This window comes from Macaca thibetana, chromosome 3, assembly GCF_024542745.1.
Source record: "Macaca thibetana thibetana isolate TM-01 chromosome 3, ASM2454274v1, whole genome shotgun sequence".
Taxonomy (NCBI): domain Eukaryota; kingdom Metazoa; phylum Chordata; class Mammalia; order Primates; family Cercopithecidae; genus Macaca; species Macaca thibetana.
The window spans coordinates 85,802,104-85,829,434 of NC_065580.1; the positions used below are offsets into that span (position 1 = coordinate 85,802,104).

Below are 27,331 nucleotides of genomic sequence, written 5' to 3' on the forward strand. Positions count from 1 at the left end.
TTTCAAAAATATTTTACAAAACGAAATTTATCAAGTAATTTGTCTTATTACTTGTTAATTGTTTTACCAGATTTAGAAGTTGTGAAATTATAGGTTTTTTATTTTATTATTATTATTATTATTTTTGAGATGGAGTCTTGCTTTGTCACCCAGGCTGGAGTGCAGTGGTGTGATCTTGGCTCACTGCAAGCCCCGCTTCCCAGGTTCATGCCATTCTCTTGCCTCAGTCTCCCGAATAGCTGGGACCACGGGCACCTGCCACCACGCTCGGATAATTTTTTGTATTTTTAGTAAATACGGGGTTTCACCGTGTTAGCCAGGATGGTCTCGATCTCCTGATCTCATGATCTGCCCACCTCGGCCTCCCAAAGTGCTGGAATTACAGGCCTGAGACATCACGCCCAGCCAAATTATAGGCTTCTAAAATTATGTTCCTTTTTGGTACATAATATAAATTTATCTCTTTTGAAATAGAAGTTTCATCAATACTCTCAAGCTTCAACTTTGAGTGTCAGAGTTAAATCTCACTTGAAGTTGAAACTCTTTTTATGCAATCTGTTCAGTCCTTTCCTAGTTTAATAGGGATCAATTTCAATATCTCCCTGTTTGCAAGCTTTGTTTTCAATAAGTGAAATTCACTAATAACTTCAGGAAAAAAAGTTTTGTCAATCTTCATTGATATTTGTCTAAAGATCTTCAACTAGTTTTAAACAAATGCATCCAAGTTTGACAGAGTCTACCATAAAATTCAGTAACATGAGAGGACACATGTTTGATTTACAAATTTTTTTTGAAAATCTTACTCACTTCTAAAATCTGATGTCTGGCAGCAAAACATACTTTCATGTTGATGTATTCTTTTGTATTTAACATCAATTGTACAGCAAATAAATTTCTAGGCAATTTGCAACTTTGTATACCTAAAATATTTTTAAATTTTCACAATATACCTGTCTGAATACTATTATTAATTTTATGTCCAACACAAGCAATTTCAAGCAATTTTTCTGCTAACAGTCTCTTAATTTAGAAAGAATACTGCTTTGTATTACTAACTAATCCACCAAAATTTCTATTCGTACTATCACCACAAAACAAATACAATTTTATATTCAGTATTAAACTTTTAAATTTGTAATGATATTAGATGTTTCACATTTGATGGGATAGGCTGTTAAAAATTACTTCAATTACATTAATTGAATGAAAATATTCATCCATTTGGAAAATCAGATGGCAGTGAGATGAAACTGGTATCTTTTAACTGATTGCAAAGTCCTTCAGCTATGGAGCCAGCACATTAATAGCTACTGCTTTGCTTTTTGTTTGTGCACAAGATAATTTTAATGGTTAAATAAGTAAAATGAAAAAAAAGAAAAATATATATAAGTAAAATAACTTAAAAGGATCTTTTAATCTAAATAATGATGCATTTCAGAGACTGCATATGCCCCCTGCAGTTGCACGTGTTAGATCCTCCCCTTTGAGCATGAATATCTTAAAATGAGTACAAACTTTTGGAATAGATGCTGATGTTTCTTCCACACATTTATTTCTTCTGTTTTTTGTGCAATCAGTAATGTTACTAATCTTCCCCCACCCTGTGAATAATATAAGTTGATAAACATTTTATGCAAATTATGTTTAAATTTTATTCAAAAGCAAATCAGTACTTAGCTTACTAAATACGGAGTTATTAATTTGATGGGGAGGGGCTCATGGCATCCTGATGATTTTATGCATCTTGCAGCCTATTACGTAGGCCAAGCCAAGGTTTCCTAGTGTGCCATGTGGCTGCCAGGTGCCATTTTTAGATGATCTCCAATACCCCCTGTCTAGAGAGAATTAGCCACCTTTAGACTCTGATTGTCTCAGCAGACATCATTTTACCAGCAAGTTAAAATTCATGCTGTGTACTGTCTCAAAAAGGGATGTTTTAGTTGCATTTGTCTAATGTCTCTGAAAGGGATGTGTTAGTTGGATTTGCCTGAATAGGATAAGGGGAGGAGAGAAACCATTATGTATGGACATCTTTTACATTTAATTTCATGTTACAGGGAGAGCTCCCTTCAATGTGCATGCGTACCTCACACTACTACAGGAGACCCTGGAAGAAGCCAGAAGAGTGAAATAGGGATCTACCAAACCTAACCCCCTGTATATTTTAATACTAAAGCCGTGTTATTATCTGGGATAGAAACCTGAGGTTCCTTGCCTCATGCCAAGGAAATTAAGGACATGGAAACACAAAAGAAGTGAGTTTAAGAGCAGAGGTTTAATAAGAGAAAGAAAGAAAAGAGAACAGCTTTCTTTCTTACAGAGAGAGAGGGGTCCCCCAGTGGGTCTTCCATGCCCCTGGTAAAGTGCCCGGAGTTGTATAGATTGGCTTGAGGAGGTGGTGCCTGATTTACATAGCACCCAAAGATTGGTTGGACCAGGTGTGACATTTACATAGCACTGCGAAGAAGCTTGTCACTCCACCCTAATCTTTTTATTATGCAAATGGTTTTGTACTTGGCTGCTGCCATGTTGTCTGCTCCTTACTGTACACGTGGTTAGCGAAGAAAAGGGAACATGGAGCCACCATTTTGAGCATGCCTAGTCCCCAGGTAGCCCCTTCCCTATTGGTACAACTGCTGGCATTTACCTGTACAAGCCTCTAGCTTGCCTTTCCACGTCCGCAACTTGATTTTACAGACTGCTCTTTGTTAGAAAAGAAAATGATTTGGGGGCTGCTTTTCTTTAAAAGGAAAACCTTACTAAGGATTTCCTTATCCTCATGATCTGCCCAAATAATGTCTTGTTAATTCGTATATCATTACCATTATTAATAATCTTCCATTAAAAACGAAAAATCAGACAAATGCAAACAGGACCTATGGTGACAATATTTTTTGACCACATCTCCATTCCCCGCTCTACCTCCATTCACTCTCCAGTTTGCTAATGCTTATATAGCTTTTACATTTTCTGGCTCAGTTTCTTTCTTTCTCTTTTCTTTTCTTTTTTACTTTCTTTTCCTTCCTTCCATCCATCCTTCCTTCCTTCCTTCCTCTGTCCCTTCCTTTCTTTTCCTTTCTTTTTCCGTTCCCTTCCCCTTCCTCTTGCCCATCCCCTTCCCTTTCCCCTTCCCCTCCCCTCTACCTCCTCTCCCTTTCCTTTCCTTTTTTGATGGAGACTTGCTCTGTCACCCGGGCTGGAATGCAGTGGCGTGATCTCGGCTCACTGCAACCTCTGCCTCCTGGGTTCGAGTAATTCTCTTGTCTCAGCCTCTGGAGTAGCTGGTATTACAGGCACCGCCACCACGTCTGGCTAATTTTGGTACTTTTTTTTTTTTTTTTTTAGTAGAGAAGGGGTTTCCCCATATTGATCAGGCTAGTCTCGAACTCCTGACCTCAGGTGATCCACCTGCCTTGGCCTCCCAAAGTGTTGGGATTACAGGTGTAAGCCACCATGCCGGGCTGTTTCTTTTTCTTTTAAAATGTATGCAAAATGATCCCATGTGAAACAGAAAACTTTGGTGGCATGTCTAAATATCCATGCTTACTTAATCAGTATCACCTTTCTCTTAATTAACATCTTTGGTATAGAAACAATATTCTCTCACACTGCACAACTTTTCTGCTTATTTCTGAAATTTGACAGGAGGGACTAGAGAAGTTCTCCTTCATTCTAGTTTGGCTGTAGCTTCTGCACCTTATCATTGCCAGAAGTTTGAAAAATATAGAACATTTGGCACGTCCTCAATCTTACTAAATTCAATGTCCCAGAGAGTCATTTCCGTTTCTAAAAAGATCCACTGGTAATCCTGATACATACAGCAAAGACTTCGTCTTCCTGGTTTCTGTAATGTAAGTCAAGACAGGTTATAATTCGGGGCTTATTGCTGGTAAAACAAAGGAAGAACATGTCCAAGAAATGAAGTTATTTTGATTCATGGATACTGGGGTGCCTGGAGTGGTTGAAAATTTTTACATAAATAGTGCTAGAGTTGTAGAATGTCAAAAAGAAGGCACAATCTGCAAGAGATAAACATCAATGCTTGCTTAATTTGCTAATTTTTTCTAATTGTGTCTTGGGGAGGAAGGAATGTAAGCTGTTATGATGTCCAGAAGAAAGGGTGGCAGAACTGGAGTGAGACTTGAAAAATGTTCTAATAATGAATAGAACATTGTCTGTTTTTTGTTTTGTTTTGTTTTTTCCCATTAAGGCAGGTTTAAGATAGAACCAAGCTGCTTCCATCGTGTTGCTGAAAATCATAACATCAAAAATGTTTTAAGATTCTGAAAGGCAAACTAGTCTGCTTTTGGCTATTTTATCTTGGGTTTCCAGAGTCTATGACTATGAGAACATGGGAGAGACATTAAAAAGGAAGCTTATTTTCTATTGTTCTCCCGAATAAATCCTATTACTGTATGCTATAATGTATACCCTATGTTAAAGAATTCCACTTAATGATTCTATTGCAGATTCCACACTGAGGGATTAAATTATACAATAACTAGTAAAAATGAAATTTGAAAGTATGTAATAAACAATCATTTAAGTTGTTAATATTAAATATAACAAGGGCTTATTTACTTTAGCAACTAATTGAACATCTGATTCATGATTAGGAATGCACATATTGCTAAATATCAGGACTCTGAGATGATTAGATTCAGTTTAACAAAAATAATTTGATGAAATAAGATGATGTGGAAGTAAATGACACAACTAATAGAGCTAAGGTAATGAGCACCTCTTGAGAAAACTGACAAGCCCTGTAGCGTCTTCCAGAGATATGGTAATCCTATAAGTAAACCTATGACATCATCATTCTTAGAAGGTTTAGAAGTTCTGGACTCATTCACCTTGTCAACTAATTTCATAACTAAAATACTTATCCTGATAACTTTATTTTGTATCTTGGAGCATCAAATCAAATGTAAAATACTCTGAACTTAAACTCCTCGGCCTGTCCTTTTAAAGGCTTGCCTTACTCAGATGTCTGACATCGTGGAATGGGGAAACATCATGAACTTCGATGTTCAACTTCAGAGAGTTTAAATTTTATTTTGGTCACTTATTACATTTCATGGGCCTCACAAGTTACTTAACCCCTCTCAGACACAAAATTATCTTCTATAAAGTAGTGTTAATAGCTCCTAACATAGGATTCTAGAGACTAAATCAAATAATACTAATAGAGGACTACTCAATAAACAAATGCTCCTTTCCTCTATCTTTTCTTATGGTAGATAGGAAAAGTAAATATCTTCTTATGATTTGCAAAGTCAGTTTGTATCTCTCCACTAGAAGTGGTGAGTAATTGACGAGTCCTATTTTTAGGGCTTTCCCTGCAGAGAGAGAGAGAGAGAGAGAGAGAGAGAGAGTTAAAGTCCTTCCAGTAAGCATAAATTACATAGTATCACTCAAGATCAATTTACAACATTAATAATAGCTGTATGTTCTGTCATCATGTATTAGTGTTCTGCAAAAGAAAACTGGACTAGAATATTAGCAGGGTTAAAGAATAAAGTGAAGAATAAAGTGCCTTGGTTAATAATGCATAGAGGCCCTAGAAATGTAATCGCCCAATGGGATCATTGCCTGCTGCCAGGATAGAGCCGATTTATCAAGACAGGGAAATTGTAATAGAGAAAGAGTTCAATTCATGCAGAGCCAGCTGAATAGGAGACTGGAGTTTCATTATTACTCAAATCAGTCTCCCTGAAAATTCAGAGACTGGGTTTTTTAAGGATAATTTGGTGGGTAGGAGGCCAGGGAATGGAGAGTGCTCACTGATCAGGTCAGAGATAAAAATCAAAGAACCTTGAAGCTATTCTTGGCTGAGTCAGTTCTTGGGTGGGGGCCACAAGACCAGATGAGTCAGTGTATCCATCTGGGTGGTGCCAGCTGATCCATGGAGTGCAGGAGCTAAAAAAGATCTCCAGCACCAATCTGAGGTTTCACAATAGTGATGTTATTTATCCCTAGGAGCAATTGGGGAGAGTTCGAATCTTGTGGCCTCTAGCTGTATGAATCCTAAGCCTATTTTCTAATCTTATGGCTAATTTGTTAGTCCTACAAAGGCAGCGTTGGCCCCAGGCAAGAAGGGAGTTTGTTTTAGGAAAGTGCTGTTATCATTTTTGTTTCAAAGTCAAACTATAAACTAAGTTCCTTCCAAAGTTAGCTTGGCCTGTGCCTGGGAATAAACAAGGACAGCTTGGAGGTTAGAAGCAAGATGGAGTCTGTGAGGTCAGATTTCTCATTGTCATAATTTTCTCACTGTTATAATTTTTGTATAGGAGGTGTCAGGAACATTACCTGTCTGGTAACCACTCCCACTTTCACTGGTACAAATTTGTATCTTGAAAATATCTGTATTTCTAATAGAAAACCATTCACAATCACAGTGAGGTAAACCGAAGAGAGAAAAGAGAGAATAGACAGAATTCAATGTATTCAAAGAAAACTGAACTTCACCACAAAAGGATCTTTTATCATTTGGGGGAATTATTTATTAACATTTCCATTATTAAACTCATTTTTAGGCTAATCGTATAAATTCACATATATTAAAGCATCTACACATATTTACGTGTCATTCCTTGGGGAACCATTAAGCTCTTTTGACATACTAAACAACTAGGTAAAGATTAGCAAAAAGTCTCTTTTCTTTGCCATTACTGAAGAATGCATTTTACACTCTGAAAAGTCTCTAGAATGTAGAATCAGGGTCTTGAGAATGTTTATGGCTTAAATTTCATAATTTCAAGCCAGCAGAGGGCTCCCTACTGTAACATGATTCTGTATATACAAAATTCTGCAAAAATTGTTGGTAAAGGACAAAAGCAGGATTTAATATTTGTTACAGGCTTACTTATTTTCTATAACTATGTGTTAAATTAAGAAGTATAAAAAGAATGAAGCAAAGCCAAACCCACTTCTGATACTTGAGATAGAATTTGTTGCTTTTTCATCATGCCAAATTTAATCTTCCTCTGCTGTTCCAGTTTGAAAACTAAATGTGCTTCAATTCTGTATCCTGAGTTCACATAGACACCTGCAGTCTGATTCTTTTAATACTCCATATTTTTGTCCATTCAAAGGTTAAATAACATATTTCTAATATGAGATTATCTACTAGTAAGGCTCTTTAACCTAGTGATAAATATAGGCAAAGCTCAATGAAGAACAGCATTAATTTTTTTAGTACATGTGTCTTTGGTTATTTAAATTACTACATTTTAACTTGATTTCAAGAAATATTGGATAAATTAAAAATAAAGAATTTTTTTTTAACTTTTTCCAGCCCTCCTTCTTTGGACTTCATCCTGCTTATCTCTATCAGTTCCCTCCTAATGAAACACTTGGCGGATTTTTACAATCCCAATGAACAATGTATACACAACACCTTGGGTCATTTTATTTAGAGAATTAACATTGTTCTGACAATTTTAAGTAATGCAGAATTGCTGCATGCTGCTCAGTCTGCCAAAACAAATTGACCAAGCACATTAGAGAAGTCTATGACAAGGTAACCTGTTGAAAAAACTAATTCTGTCAAATTCTATTCATTTTTCCTTCAGTGATGTCTTTTTTTTTTTTTTTTTTTTTTTTTTTTTTTTTTTTTGAGATGGAGTCTTGCTCTGTCGCCCAGGCAGGAGTGCAGTGGCAAGATCTCCACGCACTGCAACCTCTGCCTCCTGTGTTCAAGCAATTCTCCTACCTCAGCCTCCAGAGTAGCTGGGGCTGCAGGTGTGTGCCACCATGCCCAGCTAATTTTTATATTTTTAGGAGAGACAGGACTTCACCATGTTGGCCAGGATGGTCTCGATCTCTTGACCTAGTGATCTGCCTGCCTCGGCCCCAAAAAGTGCTGGGATTACAGGCGTGAGCCACTGTATCTGGCCTCAGTGATGTCTTTTTCTGGAATGCAGCTTCTTAGGTTATATGGTTTGCAAAAGTAAATGTGGCCTTAGGAAGACAACCAATGTAATACATTTTTATGACTACAAATATGTATCTATACATCATTTTAGCAGACATCAAAGGAAACATTGTTTTCAAATCGATGCAAAGGCAATATTCCTTCTTGTTTTTACTGTTTTTAAGTTTCATCCCTTCTTTTTATACTTGTCTTATAGGCTGTCAGTTAATATAACATGATTATATTTGAAATATTTTTTTAATTGTAGTAATAAAGGGAGGAAGTAACCACAAGTGACTTTAATTTTTAATAGAAAATTTAAAAATGTGAAAAGCAAACAATAATAAATAAGTAATTTTATCTTTCATTAAAGAAATAGTTCATATAAGCATTATATAAGATAATTACATTTTAATACGCTTGTGGACAACTCATTAAAAGAAGAGAATTATGTACAAATTCAGGTTATTTCCAGGGGCCAGACGTGAGTTGTTTCATGCTTCTAACTCCCCAGAAAGCAATGCAAATGGAGAAAACAATCTGAAGAAAAAAAAACACAAAGAGAAAAAAAAAGTTAGAAGTGAATCAATACTATTGCTCAACTGAATTAAAAATATTTCCCTAGAGGAAAATGAACATGGATATTTTAGGCAGTCAAGTTATTTAAATTAAATCTAGCAATTGCTCACTGATAGAACTTAGCCAATTTTACTTAAAACAGGGTTTGTGAAGACAGGAGCTGGAGTTAAAAAGTTTTATTTCTGTGGCTTGTTTCTTATATTCACAAATCTAGGTCATTTCAAGGAATGGGGCTAGATGATATTCAAATATTTCTTCTGACATTTGGAGATACAGCATGGTGTATGTATTATATTAAATGATCTAATTGCTTACATAAGTTAAGAAACCTTTGGAATAGGAGAAATAAAAACATTGTTAAAGAATCCCTCCAAGGCAATATGATCTAGCTTACTATGAATTTTGTCCAACGTGAATTAAATTCTAAACACTGCAGATGACTTACCTCCATAGTCTTTTGATTTTATCACGTGTAAAAATGTAACTGCAAATTTATTTCACACTGAAGACTTAACTAAATCATATTAAGCAGCCTCAAAGTTCATTGAGTTTGTTCAATCCAGGCACCGGTCATGGTCTTTGCACCATCAGATTTCCCAAAAGCAAACCCTTCCCTTTGCTCTTACCTAGGCACTGATAATTAAAACTATAGGATTGCTTTCCTGATCACCATTTTAGATGGTTGGGTACTGGAATGAGGATGAAAGAAAACAATACCAAAACAACCAGAGTTATTGGGATAGCTGTGCAGGAGTTTCTCTATATTTTTTCATATATGTGTGTACTTCCCCTCCATACTGTTAAAATACGACCAGATGCCTCGCCCCAAGAAGAATATCACTATACCTGGAAAATTCACTGAAATATACAAAGAGAGAACATTTAAATAAGAAGATGAAGGCATGGGAGCATTCTGGGGTGGGGAACTCTGGTGAAGTCAAGACTGTTAACTAAGGACAGCTGTTAATTCACAGAAAATACCTTCAACTGTGCTGATTTTGCTATTAAAGCATGAATGAAGAAAAAAACACTGCCAACAAGCAAAATACAAACAAGCAAAGCAACACCACCACCACCACCAACAATCCTCCCAAACAAGGATGTTTAGAGTTATGAGTGGGTTGTTCAGTTTCATATGAACCTCCTGGATCTTTCTAGAGAACCATCATCTTTCACATTAGCCAGTTTGATGGACTTCTTGGAATTCATGCATTCCTTTTAGTCTATAACACTCACAATATGAAAAAATATTAAAAATAAAATCAGCAGTTTTATTGAAGGAGAAGTCAAGAATAATATTAACATTTTGGAGTTGCCTCAGAAGTCAAATACAATGTATTTAAAGGCTGGTTTTGATTTTGTTTCTTTTGACTGTAATTCAAGAGAAATGACCTCATGGGATTTCTTCTGATGGTGCCAGGTAAAATAATACTGTGCTGGGGGGAGTATTTGTTAAAACTGTTAGGCGTGTGCCATGAGTTGCATTTGTCCATGAAAATGGGTTAATGCTGACAGGGGTGCTGAGAAGATAGCTTTTCAAGTGAGACAGAGATGATAAATCTATAATATCAGAGTAAATAATTTACTTTAGATCCAGAATATTCAACAAGCAACTAACAGATACCTTGTGTTGTGCAGGGTGGTGGAATTGAAACTATATTTGGCACTAGAAGTCTTTATTGGTTTTGAATCTGGTGTCTGCAGTCACAAGGATGATCTCCCTGAGGGAAGGCTGAGGAGAATTACTTCAGTGAAACCTCGAAAGTTGTATATAAAGTTTTTGGAGTATTCTCATAAATCTCATAATTCTCCTCTTTTCCATTCTCAATTCCCCTAGACTACCCATACTTTCATCTCGACTCCCAGTACTGTTAAACATTTTTACCTAAAGAGGAAGTGGAAAAGATTGCACGTCTAGTTATGCCTTGTTATTAATCCACCACTTTCCACTAAATCTTTCCACCTTTGAAACTCTGATTCACATCCTTTATCCTGTAGGACCTACCTCTAAGTAAATCACAAAAATCTTCCCCTTTCCAATTATCTGAAATGCTTTTAAATTTCTACCAAAAATGCAGTGCTGCAGTTCGCAGTCTTATTTTGTTTTTGTTTTTGTTTTTTTTGCTTGCTTGCTTGTTTCAGGCTCCTGTGTGTTATCCCTTCAAAGAGATGTACAACTGGTTAAGCCTAGGGCTCAGGATCAGATTATATTAATGTGCAATGGAGACCTTCGCTTAGGCCGGCATTGTCCTACATGCCTTTATTAGATTATGTCATCTAATTCTCATGACAAACTTTGGAGTACTGGTATCCAATTTGGCAATGAGACAGTGGGAACTCAGAATTCATGTGGTTTTACCAGGGAATCACAAAACTACTACATATCAGAGCTAGAATAAACTTTTACATTTATCTAGTAACCCCAAGAAAATCTAACTGCAAAACCTGGGAAACCATTTCAAAGAATATGAACATCCATAGTGAATTAATTTCCTTTTCTGTAGTCATCACCTAGATTTCCCTAGTTATTTTTTTTCTTGTGGCCGTAACTGCTAGGCTTCTGAGACCTTTTCACAATCAACATTTTAAGAACTAATTTGGAATTTTTATATATAATAAAATCCAGATCGGCAAAGGATCATAGAAATAAAATAAAATAAATGTGTCCTTCTAAAAATATGTGACTCTGATACCATTCCGTTAGAAAATATTTCAGTAGAAGAAAACAGAGTTAATTTTATATTTTAGAATATATGTGTTTATACATAAATATTATATACAATGTATAATAGATTCAAATACATATTGCACATACAAATTTAAGTCAGAAAATTATTTAACATAGAGTCAATATAACCACCTGATTGCTGTAGTCACTCCACTTACATTTTTTCCTTTTCCAACTGTTCTCTTGATTTTTGTATTAAGCCATTTATTTTAGGTCTCCTTAGTTCATTAGATTAAATATGTTACTTTACTTGATAGTTCATTAACACATTTCTCAAATATTTTTTAAATAAAGACAGAATTCCTACTTAGGCTAGTGGAAAAATAGATGAAAACTGTAGACTTTTTATTTTGCAATATTTGTCTCTAATCTACAGGTATGATGTTTCCGGCTACATACAAACTCAGTGCACACTTATTTTATCCTAGTTCTAGGCAAGTCCCATGATTTTAACAGATGGATTCTAAGCACAAAGCAGAGGAAGTTCATTCTTAGTGTCAAGCCCTCCTTGTGCTAACACATCATTAGTGGTCCTTGTCTTCAGGCTATTTCCTTGACTTCCCAGGAACCTCAACTCTGATGCCTGAACTTTGGCCTCTACAGATGCTGTCACGTTTCCACCAGGCCTTTCCAAAAAGTTCATCAATTGGCAGGTGGCTAATCTGTCAGTAATCCATATTAAAATCCTAATGGGGACTGGTGTTTTATTCTGCTGCTCCTCTCAGGTGTGTGTGTGTGTGTGTGTGTGTGTGTGTGTGTGTGTGTGTGTGTTGCTTTTGTTTTAAGAGACAAGGTCTTTCCCAAACTGGACTTGAACTCCTGGGCTCAAGCACTCCTCCCATCTCAGCCTCCCTAGTTGGGCCTATAGGGACATACCGTCTCGCCCAGGTTTATGTCTGTGTTTTAAGAGGCCTTATTCAAATGGCTCTAATGATGAGCAAATCAAGCATCTAATCTTAAAGGAGAGAGAATAGTATCAGAAGAGGTATTTGTGTACTTGTTGCATGCTCTCAAATTGCAAACCTTCAAATTACAAAGAAATCTGGTGGATTTGACTTACACCTATGTACATATCTGTCTCTTCTGGTTTCAATCCACTTACTATATTTATCAAGAAGCAACCAGAAGAGAGAGAGAGGAAAAAAAAAAAAAAATATATATATATATATATATATATATATATATATATATATATATATCACCTTGTCCAGTGGAAAGTTCCAATTGCAACTATCTAGGAACTTCCCATAGCCTTTGTGGAAGTGATGAAATAAGACTTTTCAAATAATTTAGCCTTTAGATAAGCTTACAAGTAAAATGAAAGCTTTAATGTACTTGAATAATTATTCACAAGAGAAATAAAATCTATGAAAGTGCTAAAATTTTTTGTCTCCCAAACATGTATTTATTGTCACAAAGATCAAAATAGAAAACATTCACTGATATATAGCTTATTTAATTTTATGTGTATTGCCAGAAGTGGTGTGACTATGTATATATCTCTGAATGACTAATAGGATGAATAAACATGTTAAATGAGCTAAGCCATTTTGCTGAATGATAAAGTCACTTACTCTACTTTGTCAAGGAAGAAATTTGAGTTATTTTAAGTATAAAAGTGACAGACTTAGTCACTTTACAACAAATTGAAAGGTTATTACTATTTAGTCAATTATATGTTTTTAGTCAAATATAGGTTTATATACTTATTTCCTAAAATTTCCCTAAAACTTTTTAAAAATTAGAATATTAGAATAACTATTTTGTATTCTAAACAAATGTATGCACTGGCCCTAAATAGAAGACTACATTTTTCTTTTTTCTTTTATTATTGTTATTATTATTATACTTTAAGTTCTAGGGTACATGTGCATAACGTGCAGGTTTGTTACATATGTATACTTGTGCCATGTTGGTGTGCTGCACCCATCAACTCGTCAGCACCCATCAACTCGTCATTTACATCAGGTATAACTCCCAATGCAATCCTTCCCCCCTCCCCCCTCCCCATGATAGGCCCCGGTGTGTGATGTTCCCCTTCCTGAGTCCAAATGATCTCATTGTTCAGTTCCCACCTATGAGTGAGAACATGCAATATTTGGTTTTCTGTTCTTGCGATAGTTTGCTGAGAATGATGGTTTCCAGCTGCATCCATGTCGCTACAAAGGACACAAACTCATTCTTTTTTATGGCTACATAGTATTCCATGGTGTATATGTGCCACATTTTCTTAATCCAGTCTGTCACTGATGGACATTTGGGTTGGTTCCAAGTCTTTGCTATTGTGAATAGTGCTGCAATAAACATACGTGTGCATGTGTCTTTATAGCAGCATGATTTATAATCCTTTGGGGACATACCCAGTAATGGGATGGCTGGGTCATATGGTACTTCTAGTTCTAGATCCTTGAGGAATCGCCATACTGTTTTCCATAATGGTTGAACTAGTTTACAATCCCACCAACAGTGTAAAAGTGTTCCTATTTCTCCACATCCTCTCCAGCACCTGTTGTTTCCTGACTTTTTAATGATTGCCATTCTAACTGGTGTGAGATGGTATCTCACTGTGGTTTTGATTTGCATTTCTCTGATGGCCAGTGAAAATTAATTCAAGATGGATTAGAGACTTAAATGTTAGACCTAATACCATAAAAACCCTAGAGGAAAACCTAGGTAGTACCATTCAGGACATAGGCATGGGCAAAGACTTCATGTCTAAAACACCAAAAGCAACGGCAGCAAAAGCCAAAATTGACAAGTCTTTGCTATTGTGAATAGCGCCACAATAAACATACGTTTGCCTGTGTCTTTATAGCAGCATGATTTATAATCCTTTGGGTATCGGGAGGCAGAGCTTGCAGTGAGCCGAGATCCGGCCACTGAACTCCAGCCTGGGCGACAGAGTGAGATTCTGTCTCAAGAAAAAATAAAAATAAAACAATAATAATAATAATCTTTTGGGTATATACCCAGTAATGGGATGGCTGGATCAAATGGTATTTCCAGTTCTAGATCCTTGAGGAATCACCACACTGTCTTCCACAATGGTTGAACTAGTTCACAGTTCCACCAACAGTGTAAAAGTGTTCCAATTTCTCCACATCCTCTCCAGCACCAGTTGTTTCCTGACTTTTTAATGATTGCCATTCTAACTGGTGTGAGATGGTATCCCATTGTGGTTTTGATTTGCATTTCTCTGATGGCCAGTGATGATGGGCATTTTTTCATGTAAGACTACATTCTTCTGAAAAATTATTTCTGTAATATCAGTGAGGTTTATAAAATGTCGGTTAACTAGCCGGGCATGGTGGCTCACGCCTGTCATCCCAGCACTCTGGGAGGCCGAGGTGGGCGGATCACGTGGTTAGGAGATGGACACCATCCTGGCTAACGCGGGGAAACACCGTCTCTACCGAAAATACAAAAAACTAGCCGGGCGTGGTAGTGGGCGCCTGTAGTCCCAGCTACTCGGGAGGCTGAAGCAGGAGAATGGCGTGAATCTGGGAGACGGAGCTTGCAGTGAGCCCAAATCGTGCCACTGCACTCCAGCCTGGGCGACAAAGCAAGACTCTGTCTCAAAAAAAAAAAAAAAAAAAAAAAAAATACCAGTTAACTATTTAAGAGAACGATAACAATCACAACAGTAAGAATTGATTTAAAGGAAACACATTAAATATGCAGTTTTTTTTTTCTAAATTATTTAAAGAAAACTAAAACTAACCCTGTGTTAAATACACTTTTTAACACAATGTTTTGTTTTTTTGAGATGATCATTGTCTGCTGTACAGATAAGAACCCAAAAAGAGATCAAACCTGGATGGCACCAAAATATCTCTATTTCCTATGAGCGCAAGAGGACAAGTAAGCACAATGGAACTGGAATAGAAATTAGAGCCAAATGTACTGTAGCTCTTTATGAACTGGAAACATCAGAAATATGTTAGATAATTATAGATTTTATTTCTAGAATTTTGCAAGAACCCAATTTCACAAATGCCAACTTATAAGAAATTGAGAATTGTTGACTTTCGCTTTGAAAATATTCTATATATTACCAAAATATTTATTCATGTTCAGAAAAAGGCAAAGAAAATGTTAGAGAAATAATTTCCAAATACTGCATCTATTACTTGGAAATCTTGCATTATCCCGTTGTGCTTATTTCTATACCCCATTCAAGAGAGAACACAATCAAAGCTATGTTTAATATGAGATCTTTTAATGTTTTTTCTATATAAATTTTAAATCAAACAGTATTACATTAGTTTATAAATATATATCACAGTTCTTAGCTGATGAAAAACAATGTAAAAAGAAAGTTCATGTGAATGACCATGTGATAATAGCACCTTATTGAAAAGAATATCAATAGTATCAGAAGAGGTATTTGTGTGCTTGTTGCACACCTTATTGAAAAGGATATCATTCAATCAATAAATATCTACTGTTATAATTTTCAAACAGGAGAAAATACTAAACATAACGCAATCAAGTTTTAAAAAGATAAATACAAAATACACATTAAAACAGAGTTTTCACTGCTTCAGCTGAACTCCAAAAATGGAAACATCAGATTTTACTATTCAATGGGGGCAAAAGACACTTATAATTAGAGTAACAAAAAGTACTAGGTCAATTTACACAGCAAATGCATAATCTTTAATTTCAACCATTATTTCAGTTCCCTAATTATATACGATTATTTACTCACTTCTAAAGGTCTAAACTGCCTAAGAAAGTGTGCATCTTTTTGGACAATACTATGGAAGAGAAGCCTATTGTTCATCCAGACCACATTTAAACTCTTATGATAACATTTGAAAACCATAAATATTAGTCAAAAGATTAGAGATCACTTAGAGGTCTCCAAAGCCTAGCCATAATTCAGAGAATATACTTTAATACAGTTGGCATGAATTAGCTACTGTACATGTAAACCCATCTGGTTAAAATTGTATAAACCATAGTTAGCATAAAGTGAAAATAGATGCTACATTTCTCAAAAACATTTGTGAATTTTTCATCTTTGATTTGGAAGTTATGAATAAAGTGTTTTTATGAGATAGATGGCTTTAAAAATTACAATATTACCAACCCTTGTTCTAAGAGAATGACAATCCAATAATGTGGATTTTTAAATTGTCTTTGAATAACTACTCGATTCTTGCCTTTCCTTATAAACACTGACACACTTCTATTTACATTGTTTTCCTGGAGAATTTCTAAATATTTTGATACATATAGTCTTGATGTTCTGACCCAACTTCTCTATTTTCTCCAGCTTAGATTATTATATTTTTAGTTTAAGTTTGTCAAAAGGTCAGGTATATAGACACTAGCATAATGTGAAAATAGGCCAGGTGCGGTGGCTCACGCCTGTAATCCCAGCACTTTGGGAGGCCAAGGCGGGCAGATCACGAGGTCAGGAGATCGAGACCAATCTGGCTAACACCCTGTCTCTATTAAAAATACAAAAAATTAGCCAGGCATGGTGGCAGGCACCTGTAGTCCCAGCTACTCAGGGGACTGAGGCAGGAGAATGGCGTGAATCCGGGAGGCGGAACTGGCAGTGAGCTGAGATCGCTACTGCACTCCAGCCTTGGTGACAGTGTGATACTCTGTCTCAAAAAAATAAAGTTAAATAAATAAATAAATAAATAAACAAATAAAATGGAAAATAGATTTACCACAACTAACAAGCAGAGAAAACTTAGAGACAACCATACTTGATTATGTCTGTGATTTATAAATCATGAATCACAAATTATGTCTGTGATATAAATCATTAATATATTCATGGGGTGTCCAGAAGATGTGCCTTGTTTAAATTGAAGCTTGAATTTGTATTTTTCTAATCATCCAAGTTCTTAATGCTAGAGAAGAGTGACGTTTTGGACTTTTTCTTAAACACTACAGGGGAGAAACAGTAAGGATACATAGAGACAGAGTTGCAATAAGGTCAGATTAATAAAGGACCAAATATCATTTGTGAGAAGAAACGTTTGGAAGAACACTGACCATCGTGTTGGCAAAAGTATCTTAGTAAAGGTGTACTTTAGAGAAATAATCTTTTCCCACCAATAATCTTCCTCTGGTGCTCACCATGGAACCTCATGTTTTTTACTTTTTACGGATGTGAGAAGAAATTTTTTTTTTAAAAATCAGGGCTATAAAAAACTTTTAAGAATGATCTGTTTTAGTTTTTATAAAGTTGGGAACAAAACAAGAGCAGAAAAATAACAAGGCATCTGATGAACATTATACCTAGCTTGACTCTCTGTTGAGACTTTTTAATCATTAAAATTAGTGATGGGCAAACCATTCAAAATATCCTGACCCCATACTCTGAAAGCTATGACAGCACTATTTTTTGAAGTATAAGATAGTTCTGTGAATCTAAAAATTCTTTCATTAACTTTCTTATTTTACTCTTATATTTCTGTAAATAAGTTCTAGCTGCAACTACAATTTCATTTAATATTTCTGCGTATGCCTAACATTGGCACAAAATTGTTTGCCTCATATCCAGCATGTTTTAAAACAGAAGATTTTTGAATAAGATGTTGCTGGATTCATCATAGTCCTTAAGTGTCCTAACAGAACTCTCTTGAATGATGAGAAACACGGCATTTAATCTAAATTCAAAGTACTACACCTTTCTAATACCTTTTACTACTGACTGCTAAAATTTAAAGCATTTACATTTTAAAACCAGAGGTTTGTTTCCATAAAAAATTATCAAAAAAATAATTCAGTCCTAATCTTTTACCAAAAGGTCATTTTTGTGCTAAATGACTGGCGGCGTCGCCCATTTCCTCCCCAATCCTCTTACCACAGCACACCGATTTTCAGTGTATTCCAAAGAGCAACACATACTTCTCACATTTCTCTGACATAAATAAAGAGTCCAAGGCATCCCACATGGCTAACAGTTTTCAATACTTGACGTACAAAAACTTCAATCTGGAAGAACATGTGTTTACAAATGCGGAATAGCATTCAATACAGCTTATCCAGGATTTTTAGTTTGCTGTTAAACAAATTATTTGACTTTATCTACTATGTAGGAAACAAAAAAATTCTCTTAAAAATGAGTTCATTTTTAGGGAAAACATGCCATGTTTACAGAAATCATAGTGATGTCTGGTTTTAAAAATAAGACAGCCTATCTTGAAAAGATATGTTTTGAAAAGATTCTTTCGTATTGTTTTTGTTTATGTCAAAGGGATGATTAGAGCCCCAGTGAATGGGAACCTCCCAGCACAGGCTAATAGAAGGCCAGCAACCCACATATGGCTTGCAGCTTGGGGGATTTCTCTCAGTGTTCTGCCAGAGATGGGACTGCCCAAATGGTTTCTCGCCTAAGTCTGAAGTCATAAACTGCAGGACCAGCCATTCCAGAACTGGACCCAAGGGTATACAGAGTCTTGACTGGTGGGAAACAATGACTGCTTCCTAAGGAAGCCACAGCTGCTTTCCTGAGAGACACCTCAGATGCCTGAATTTTCCCTTACTTTCCATTTTTGACTACCTGTTCTGGCAACAGTTCCAACAAAGGGAGAGGCAGGCAGCAGGCACCCAGCTGTTTTCAATAAGACTTGGCAACATAGGTACTGATGACATAAACACTACAAACATTCAAAGAACATATTTTCTCCTTTCTAGCCATAAAAAAAAGGTGTGAGCCGGTATCAACACCTCACATCTCTTTTACTCCAAATAATGATGATGATGACGATATGATGATAATAATAATTTTATTATTAAAACAAAGATGAAAAAAAAACATATCAACTGCTGGGAAGAAGCTCAAATGATACAGAGTATTGGAAAGATGTGAAATCTCCACATTTCAGGGACAATAATTTTTCTTTTTCCTTATAAAACGATAAGATTAAAGTGTGCACTTAATTTGATTGATTCCTCATTTTTTCCCATGACACAGGCCAAAAACAATCAGATATTGCATTATCCATTTGCATTACAACACATTTTCTTTTTCATTTTCATATATTCAAAAATATAGTTTAACAAAGTTAATATATGCTACAATCTCCAGGTAAGTATGTCAATGAAATAGTACATAAGATCCTCTGCTAATATTAATCTAGAAGATGTTGATTTACATTTTAAGTCAGATGGATGGAATTTCCTGGCTTTTAAAATATATGTATTCACTTTCTGGATTTGATATTTGGAAACTGAAATTTTAAATGACTCATTCATGCTTATAGGTAGCAAATTCAAGGTATTTTAAAAAAATGATTTCTATATTTGACATATTAGAATATGAATTTACTTAAAGAAATGAATTGGAGCTTCAGTAATCTATATTACCAGGTAACTGTTTAATTTCCTGTATAACGGAGTGATATTCCTATAACAGAGAACAGAATTGCATTTAATTTTCTGTCCTAAGATTCTTATTATTTTTATCCCAATAATTCAGAAAAAAAAATACTTGGTTAGGCCACTTCTCCTTAATATATCTATTGTTTCTGTGATAATTTTCTTTCCTCCAAGATGGTAGAACATTTTATTTGATCTGGGTTTTAAATTAGACACTTTCAAGTAAAAATAACTACTGAATAAAAACAGCAGAGCACATATTTTTGAAGTTGTTTATGAAAACCAGCTTTGGATAAAGTGATACTGTTAATTCAAAAACTTAAAGCTATTTTACAGAAAATAAAAGTGTCATTAGTAAATTAGTGAAGAGACTAAGGATGATATACTGCATACACATTGCAATTACTGTAACTTGGGACATAAAGGGACCGGTAAAATATAAGAAATAAAACTCTGCAGAAGGAGTAAGCAGACTAGGTTGTCCCAGTTCAACACAAATTATTTTGCCTCAAGAGGTCAATTTGATTTTGTTTCTGTATTTATAAAATGAGAAGAATAGCTTCCCTGATTTTTCACAGGATTTTACTGAGTATTGACTTACTTTTTAAATTATGAAGTATTATAAGAATATAAGAGAGACTATTATGCTACTATTCTTGCTTAAAAGACTCAGTAAATTAAAAGTGAAAACAGAAAGTGACAGATGAGACATAAATTATAAGTAGATTTTGGAACATGAGAGATTTTAGTCAGCTCTTTCTCATTGGTGGTCGTAAGTTAAAATGATGCCTTTAAAGTTGTGGCTATATGATAATTGCTGTGAAAATATAATTCTACAAAGTGGCGTAAGATTTTACTGGGTAACTATTACAATTATGGATTGATCATTTGTTTGAAGTATTTCTATCATGGACCCTGTCCTTTTACAACATGGCATTCCATGTTTTTTTGAGTTTTTATACCAGCCTTTTGAAACACATTTTAGTGTCTTAACATCATTTTTATTTTAATTCCTTACTTACAACCAAAATATGGAATAATTTCTAAATATCCTCCCACTCACTATTACCAAACTACTATTTTGTTCTTTCATATTACATTAAATTCCCTAGTCATATATAAAACTATGTCTAAAATAATTATTTTTACACAGATCTTTTTCTGGGGGATCCTGAGCAACACAATGGAAATATATGCATAAACATTTTCTACAATAAACAGACCATTTTTTAGTTATAGTGTTTTCTTGAAATATTTTTTGAAAAATGTAAAAAGAATAGCATTCAACAAAGCTGAGTCAATTTTGAGCGGAACCACACTAATGCCATAATACATTTTTGGACTAGCAAATTGAGAACAAAACTGCAAAGGAAAGGGCTAAACACAATGGAGGAAGAAAGGTCAAGAAAACGCCTTGGAGAATTATTGTTCCATACCTTTGCTGTATTGTAAACAATGCTCTGCTAGACAATCAAAACTCTTCAAAACCTATTAAAATGTTCAGTCTAGACTCAGTGTAGGAAAACCTAACATATTAAAGTCACAAAATAGTAAACTTTCAAATTTCTCTAAAATAAATATATTATTCCATCCATTCACTATCTATTTAGTGTTAGGCATTGAGTACACACACACACACACACACACACACACACACTAGAATGGACCCACTTTAAAGGTGAATGGTTGCATAAAAAAGAATTACATTGAATCAGTCTCTATTAGGTTGTATTCATTCACAAATATTTATCTCACTCTTTTTTCATGCCAGATATTTCACTGTTGGCAGAGATGTTACTGGTGAGTACTGTGGCCTTGAGTTTTTCATGAACATATATTAGATTTGTACAGACTTTATTTCTAAATCTTCAGGTAGAATTATCTTTATAATGTTGTCATTCAATGAAAAAGCAAAATATTTTACTAAAATGAGATCAATCCCAGGACTATATTACATTTTCCACTGACTTAGCTTATTGTAAAATGAATCATATCCAGCACAGCTATCTTAACAGGGTTCTTATAAGAGTAAGCGATGAATCATCCTCATCTAGCAGGTAGAGTATTCCCTGAAGTAACCATGATTCAGTGCTTTGAGTAGCACTTTGGGCATAAAAAAGAAGTCAATTTTAATCACAGTTCCACTTTAGGGAAGTTACTTAACCCTGCTATGCCTCAGTATCTTCAGCTGAAAAAGAGAATCTTACAAAGTTGTTGTAATGTTTAACTTAAATAAGGTACATGAAAACTTACTACAGACTTTCATACGTGCAAACGCTCAACAAACATCAGCAGTTTCAGTTGATTATATTGTGCTATTATTGTCAGTATTGACATTAGATCAGCATTTACAGCAATGTTTTCCAAACTTCACATTGAAAATATGTCATAGAAGTTCTTCCTCTCGTTGGATTTAACTTATTTTGTTCAATTATTATTGATATGAGACACATATAAATAGATCTTTTAAAAAATTCATGAGATAAAATAAGTATAAATAAAAATTCTAATATTTATTTTTTTTCTATCTCAATGGATTCTCTTACCCATCACTTTTGAAAACCACATTCAAAAGTATAAAGAAGTCTTCAACATTCTAAAGTTTGATATGCTAGGAAAAACACTGGCTGAGCACCATGAAACGTGGATTCTCATCCTTCGAGTCACAAATAGCTGAATTGTTTTATTTTCTCAAGACAATCAGTTTATTTGTTCAATGAGAAAGTAGAAATAGAAAATCTCCAAGATCTATTATCAGTTCTATTATGTGAAAAAAATAATAATAAAAATGACCAACACAATATTAAAAAAATATAAATTTCCCAGGATTGCCTCCAGGCAAATTTAAATTTATAATAAAAAGGATACATCAGAAATACTTCTCCTTGTCCCAATTATTTTGGACAATAATGTAATTAAATGGAAAAATAAAACCTGAAAAATTCTTTTATAAAAGCATCCCCCACACATTTAAGTATGCATAGAGAATGGCAAAGAATGGAAGAGATAGATTCCAAAATCATCAATTCGTAGATATCAAGATTCCTGATCCCCTCAATGGAGATAGGCCAGCTTCCTGGCACTCTGCTTCCCAAAATTTTACAAACTTAGGATATATGAAAGTCATCTCTGAAAAATAACTTAGTGGATATTGCCAAAGGGATGGTAGATAAAGCATCAGCAGTAGCAATAACTCTTACGAAAATTTTGCAAATGCAAGAACTCAAATAAAAACACGTAAAATGAACAATTTTAATGGTTACTGGTAAATAATGGAGTACTTCAAGGACAACAGAAATTTCACAGGGAAAATATTTTGCTTGTTGTGTTTATAGTTCAAGAAACATAGACTGGCCATTAATGTACATATCCAGTTACAAAATTAAACCTTTAAAATGTTTAGTTTTTACATGATCCATAATTTGTTGCTGTTTATTTCTCTCTTCAATGAGAGATAAAGGAGAGAGAAAGACAAGAGGAAGAAGTCACTAGAATTTCTAAAAATAATTATGTTATGAAAAATCTATAAAAACAAATCCATGGAAAATTTGTAACCAATATTAAATATTGAATAAGAGAAAATTTATACTTTGGGACACTATGAATTTTCAGAAAGTATCTTTGTAGTTGAAAATGTGTTTATGATTATATCAAAGGTATATTTTATGGATTCTGGAGAAATGTGTTAATAATTCTCATGACTAAGTAAAGGCAACAGAAACCTCTTTGGTTAGCTTCTGAAGTTAGCACATGCAGCAAAAGTTATGCACAGTTAAAATTACCCTAGAAAATCCCTTCAATAACTTCTAAAGTATAATACACATGGTTTTGTATATACAAACGCTTGTTGACAATTTTCTCACACCCTCAAATTTGAGAACCATTGTGCAAGGCTGAGGAAAGTAACCAAAGGAAAGTCTATATATAGGTTTCTCACGACTCAAACCAATCCTACCTTTAGGTCAAGGGGAAAAGAGCAGAGGAAAAAGTATGGATGAGGAGCTCTAATATGTTTCTACTTATCTGTAGGGCTTGCTACTTTTTATTTTTAATATTGAACCTTATTACTCTAATACATTTTTAAAGGATGTGGTTGCTTTTGTGACGGTCAAAAAAAGAGTGGAATACACCTTGCAATTGATGGTAAGTCCCAAATCCTGATAGTAGCTTAAATGCACGAATGATGTCATTCTACTTTATTTTAATACACAGAAGAATATTTAGTTTGGCTTCTTGGGCGTAAAAAGCTTATTTTAAAGTAATGCTTTAACTGCCTACATCTTTTTGTATCTCTTGTTATTTCTGACTGCATCTTCGACAGCAGTGATCCTATAAGAAGCTATGCAGACAGAAGTTTTATTTCAAACTTTCAGATGAATGAGTCCAATATAAATTCTGTCACAACAAATGTAATATATCGAGACCTTCTGTTATAAGTAGAGTAAGCTAATTTTAAATCGAAAACTAGCTTTTTCTTTCCCCAATGATGATCCTCTGCAATAAATCAGTCCAACACAGAGTATTTACTACAAGGGTTCTCCTTGTTATGAAGCAAGACTCGTAGAGAACCTTACACAATCCTGAAATGAGAAGACTGTTGTGGCCCTTGGCAATTTCACAAGGAGGAATATTAACTAAATTCATTATAATTGGCTAAATTTCTCTACAACTTGATCAAAAGAAAGCACATGCATTTGGAAATTTTATTTTTCTTTTTTTTTTTCCTCTCTCTTTTTTTTTTTCTTTACTGTGATGAAGTGAGTTACTAGGTCCCCAAAGATCTGAAGACTCAACACAGCTTGAGTTGTACACCAGAATTCTCCCCCATGAGTTTGGCGGCTGGGTCAGTAGGAATGATATTAGTACATTTAATTTTCAAAACACATACAGTGGAACAGATGTGTTTTATAGAGACTGCAAAATGAAGGGAGTCTGCATAATGTTTTGGTACTAGATGGTTAGAGGTCACTGTATGAATCTAATTCCTGCTGATAATCATAACTTGTCTTTGAGAAAACTAGTTTATAGTATTTGTGTATAACACTATGGAGAATATCAAAGCTACCAAGATTTGAAACAGTGCAGCAGGAGCTCCAAGACTTTATGTAAATTAACCCCACAACATGGAACACATTAACTTGAGGGTTTTAGGAATTTGGAACTCAGAATGCCTAGGATGTGGGCTTAATTGAAATGCAGTATTATGACAATCAGTTTTTCTCTAGAGACAGGATTTTTTAAGGTGCATGCAAATGTATAATTGAGCATTGACATATTACATCATGGTGATACATTTTAAACAGCCCATATCTGCTTCACAGTATTTATTTCACTGAAATACCCCTGGTCATTCAAAGATTCCTCCTTTAGCAACAAGCCATCTGAATAAATGAACAGTACACTGAGGTGAGCCAGTCAACTCTCAGATGGGACCAGACCTCAAAGGCTCACACATACACAAAGCACTTCTTCTGGAAAAAATGTTTCTGGGTTTTCAACATAAATCAGGGTCAACACATAATACAATCATACTCCAGTGTATTTAAAAGCTGGAAAACAGTCTAACTAGGACTGTGATGCTTTTAGCAAACCTTCAGGCCAAACAGCAATCAGAAAGAGAATTCATGGCTTTGGCCTTGTGATCAAACCCTGTCTCTGTTCTTGTCCATGGAGGGGTTGCCTGCTTTCCTGGGGAATTGTTAAATGGGCATTAGAACACCTTCTGCACTGCTGTAATTTTATAGGGCTCCTTTTTCTATTTTCTTTTTTTTCTGTATACTGTAGACACAAATGAACATAGTGGTAATAATAAAATCCAAGAGCCTTGATTTTTCACACCATAACAGTTAATTTATGAAACTTTCATGGTCAAAGAATAAGCCAAATCTTTCTATTGGAATTCTATATGCATCACTCATTTATAGTAGTAACGAAAAGATTAAAGAATAATGATGAAAAATAATAAAGCGTCACTGAAATTCAATATAATAACAAAACCCTTCGGTCCAATTGCATACTGAATTCAAGTATATGTCAAAAAAACAAGTGTTTTTTTAGATATAAAATATAAAGTGTGAAACTAAAAATTGCTTATTGCATGGGAGGTTTAAGAACTCTAGGGTCAATAGATCAACGTATATCAATTGAGCATGCATTATGATCCTATGTAAGTGTAAGAACCAAAGTGACAGAAAAAGTGTGCGTGTACATGCATATATGCCCAATCCCTTTGACAATGTTTGGCAATGTGAAATATAGGTGTACATATCTCATACCCTCAAAGGGGCTGGGACTTCCGTAAAGTGTCCTAATTCACAGACACAAAATTCTCTTTTACTATAAATAAATGCATCATTTGAAAACCTAATATATAACTTACCTTAAAAGAAAAGAAATACTAGAGTCTATGGAAAACGAGAAGGTGAGGAAGGAAATACATTTGAAGTTGTGATGTTGCAACTGAGCCATGAAATGTGATCTTGAATCTTTGAGGGCTGTGGTAGTTGGAAATGATAATCTAATAAATGATGTCCAATAAGTGAAAAAGTACAAGAAAAATAACCACTGGCCCAGAAAAGTGGCAAGGAAGCTTTTAGTTGGCCTCATGATACAGAAAGAGAAATTGAAAAAGCCAAATATTTCCACCGTTGGGTGTGTTTCAGATATCTAAAGCTGAGAAATTAACATAAAACTGTGTCTGTCATATGAAATTGTTGGGACCCCCAAAGAAAGAAATGTTAAACACCATAAGATGCTCCCATATCCCAAGGAACATGGGAAGCCCAGGGAGATTGACAGTCTCAACTGAGGATGAGTTCACAATAAAAATTTAAATGCATGAACACATACATACTCTCTCTATGTTTGTGTGTCTCTCTCTCCCTCTCTCACACACACACTTAAGACAAAGACATCTTGAGAGAGACTTTAATATGTGCAAGAAATGGAGAATTTACACCACAAATATAAAAAGTAATGAAGACGCAGGAAAGGTATTATAAAGTAAGAAATGTTTTCAGTTTAAAGGGATTAAAAATAGAAATAATGAGAAACAAATAAGGGACTAAAAATAAATAGCAGGTAAATTTAAACATACATCAAATAGAAACATCTTAAATTAAAATACAGTTATTGAAATTAAAATTCCAATGAACTGGCAAATAAAACCAATCACACTCGGAAGAAAAGAAAATTAGTAAGCTACAAGATGAAAATAAATACTTGGAGATATGGAAGTTAAAATTCAAAATACAGTTTGTCTAATTGAAATTCAAGAAAGTGAAAGAGAAGAATGGTGGAGAGGGAATAACAATATAAAGCAAAATAGGATTACTAAATGGCACACTGTTAAATAATTAATTGTTCACCATAATTTATGAGAAAAATTATTAATTATTTATTTAGCTTTATTTTAGGTTCAGAGGTACATGTGAAGGATTGTTATGTAGGTAAACCATGGGTCCTGGGAGTTTGGTGCTATTAAATAAAACTAAATGACAATGAATATACTACATATCAAAATTGAGGGATATCTAAATTGTAAAAATGTAGGAAAAAATTATTAAATTTATCAATAAGAAAAAAGACATAAATGATGGTATCAATTAAATGCTGTAGATGATAAAAATGAAAATGAAGTTTCATATTCTAATGTAGATAAATTTCAAGAACAAATTTGAGTGAAAATGTAACAGTATGGAATTATTTATGTAATTTTTTAAAAGCAGAAGTCTGTTGTATATTAAGGAGATATAGTGAAT

General features: G+C 34.5%; 1 protein-coding gene across 2 annotated transcripts in view; it reads right to left on the reverse strand.

Annotated features, from left to right (window-relative positions):
- Nucleotides 1–8,259: 8,259 nt before the first annotated feature.
- Nucleotides 8,260–27,331, reverse strand: part of AGMO (alkylglycerol monooxygenase) — a 351,653-nt gene continuing 332,581 nt past the window's right edge. For both annotated transcript variants that reach the window (XM_050783055.1, XM_050783056.1), the window contains one exon: nt 8,260–8,455. In XM_050783055.1, the coding sequence (XP_050639012.1) occupies nt 8,381–8,455 (75 nt within the window). In that variant the 3' untranslated portion in view covers nt 8,260–8,380. The remainder of the gene's footprint in view (nt 8,456–27,331) is intronic.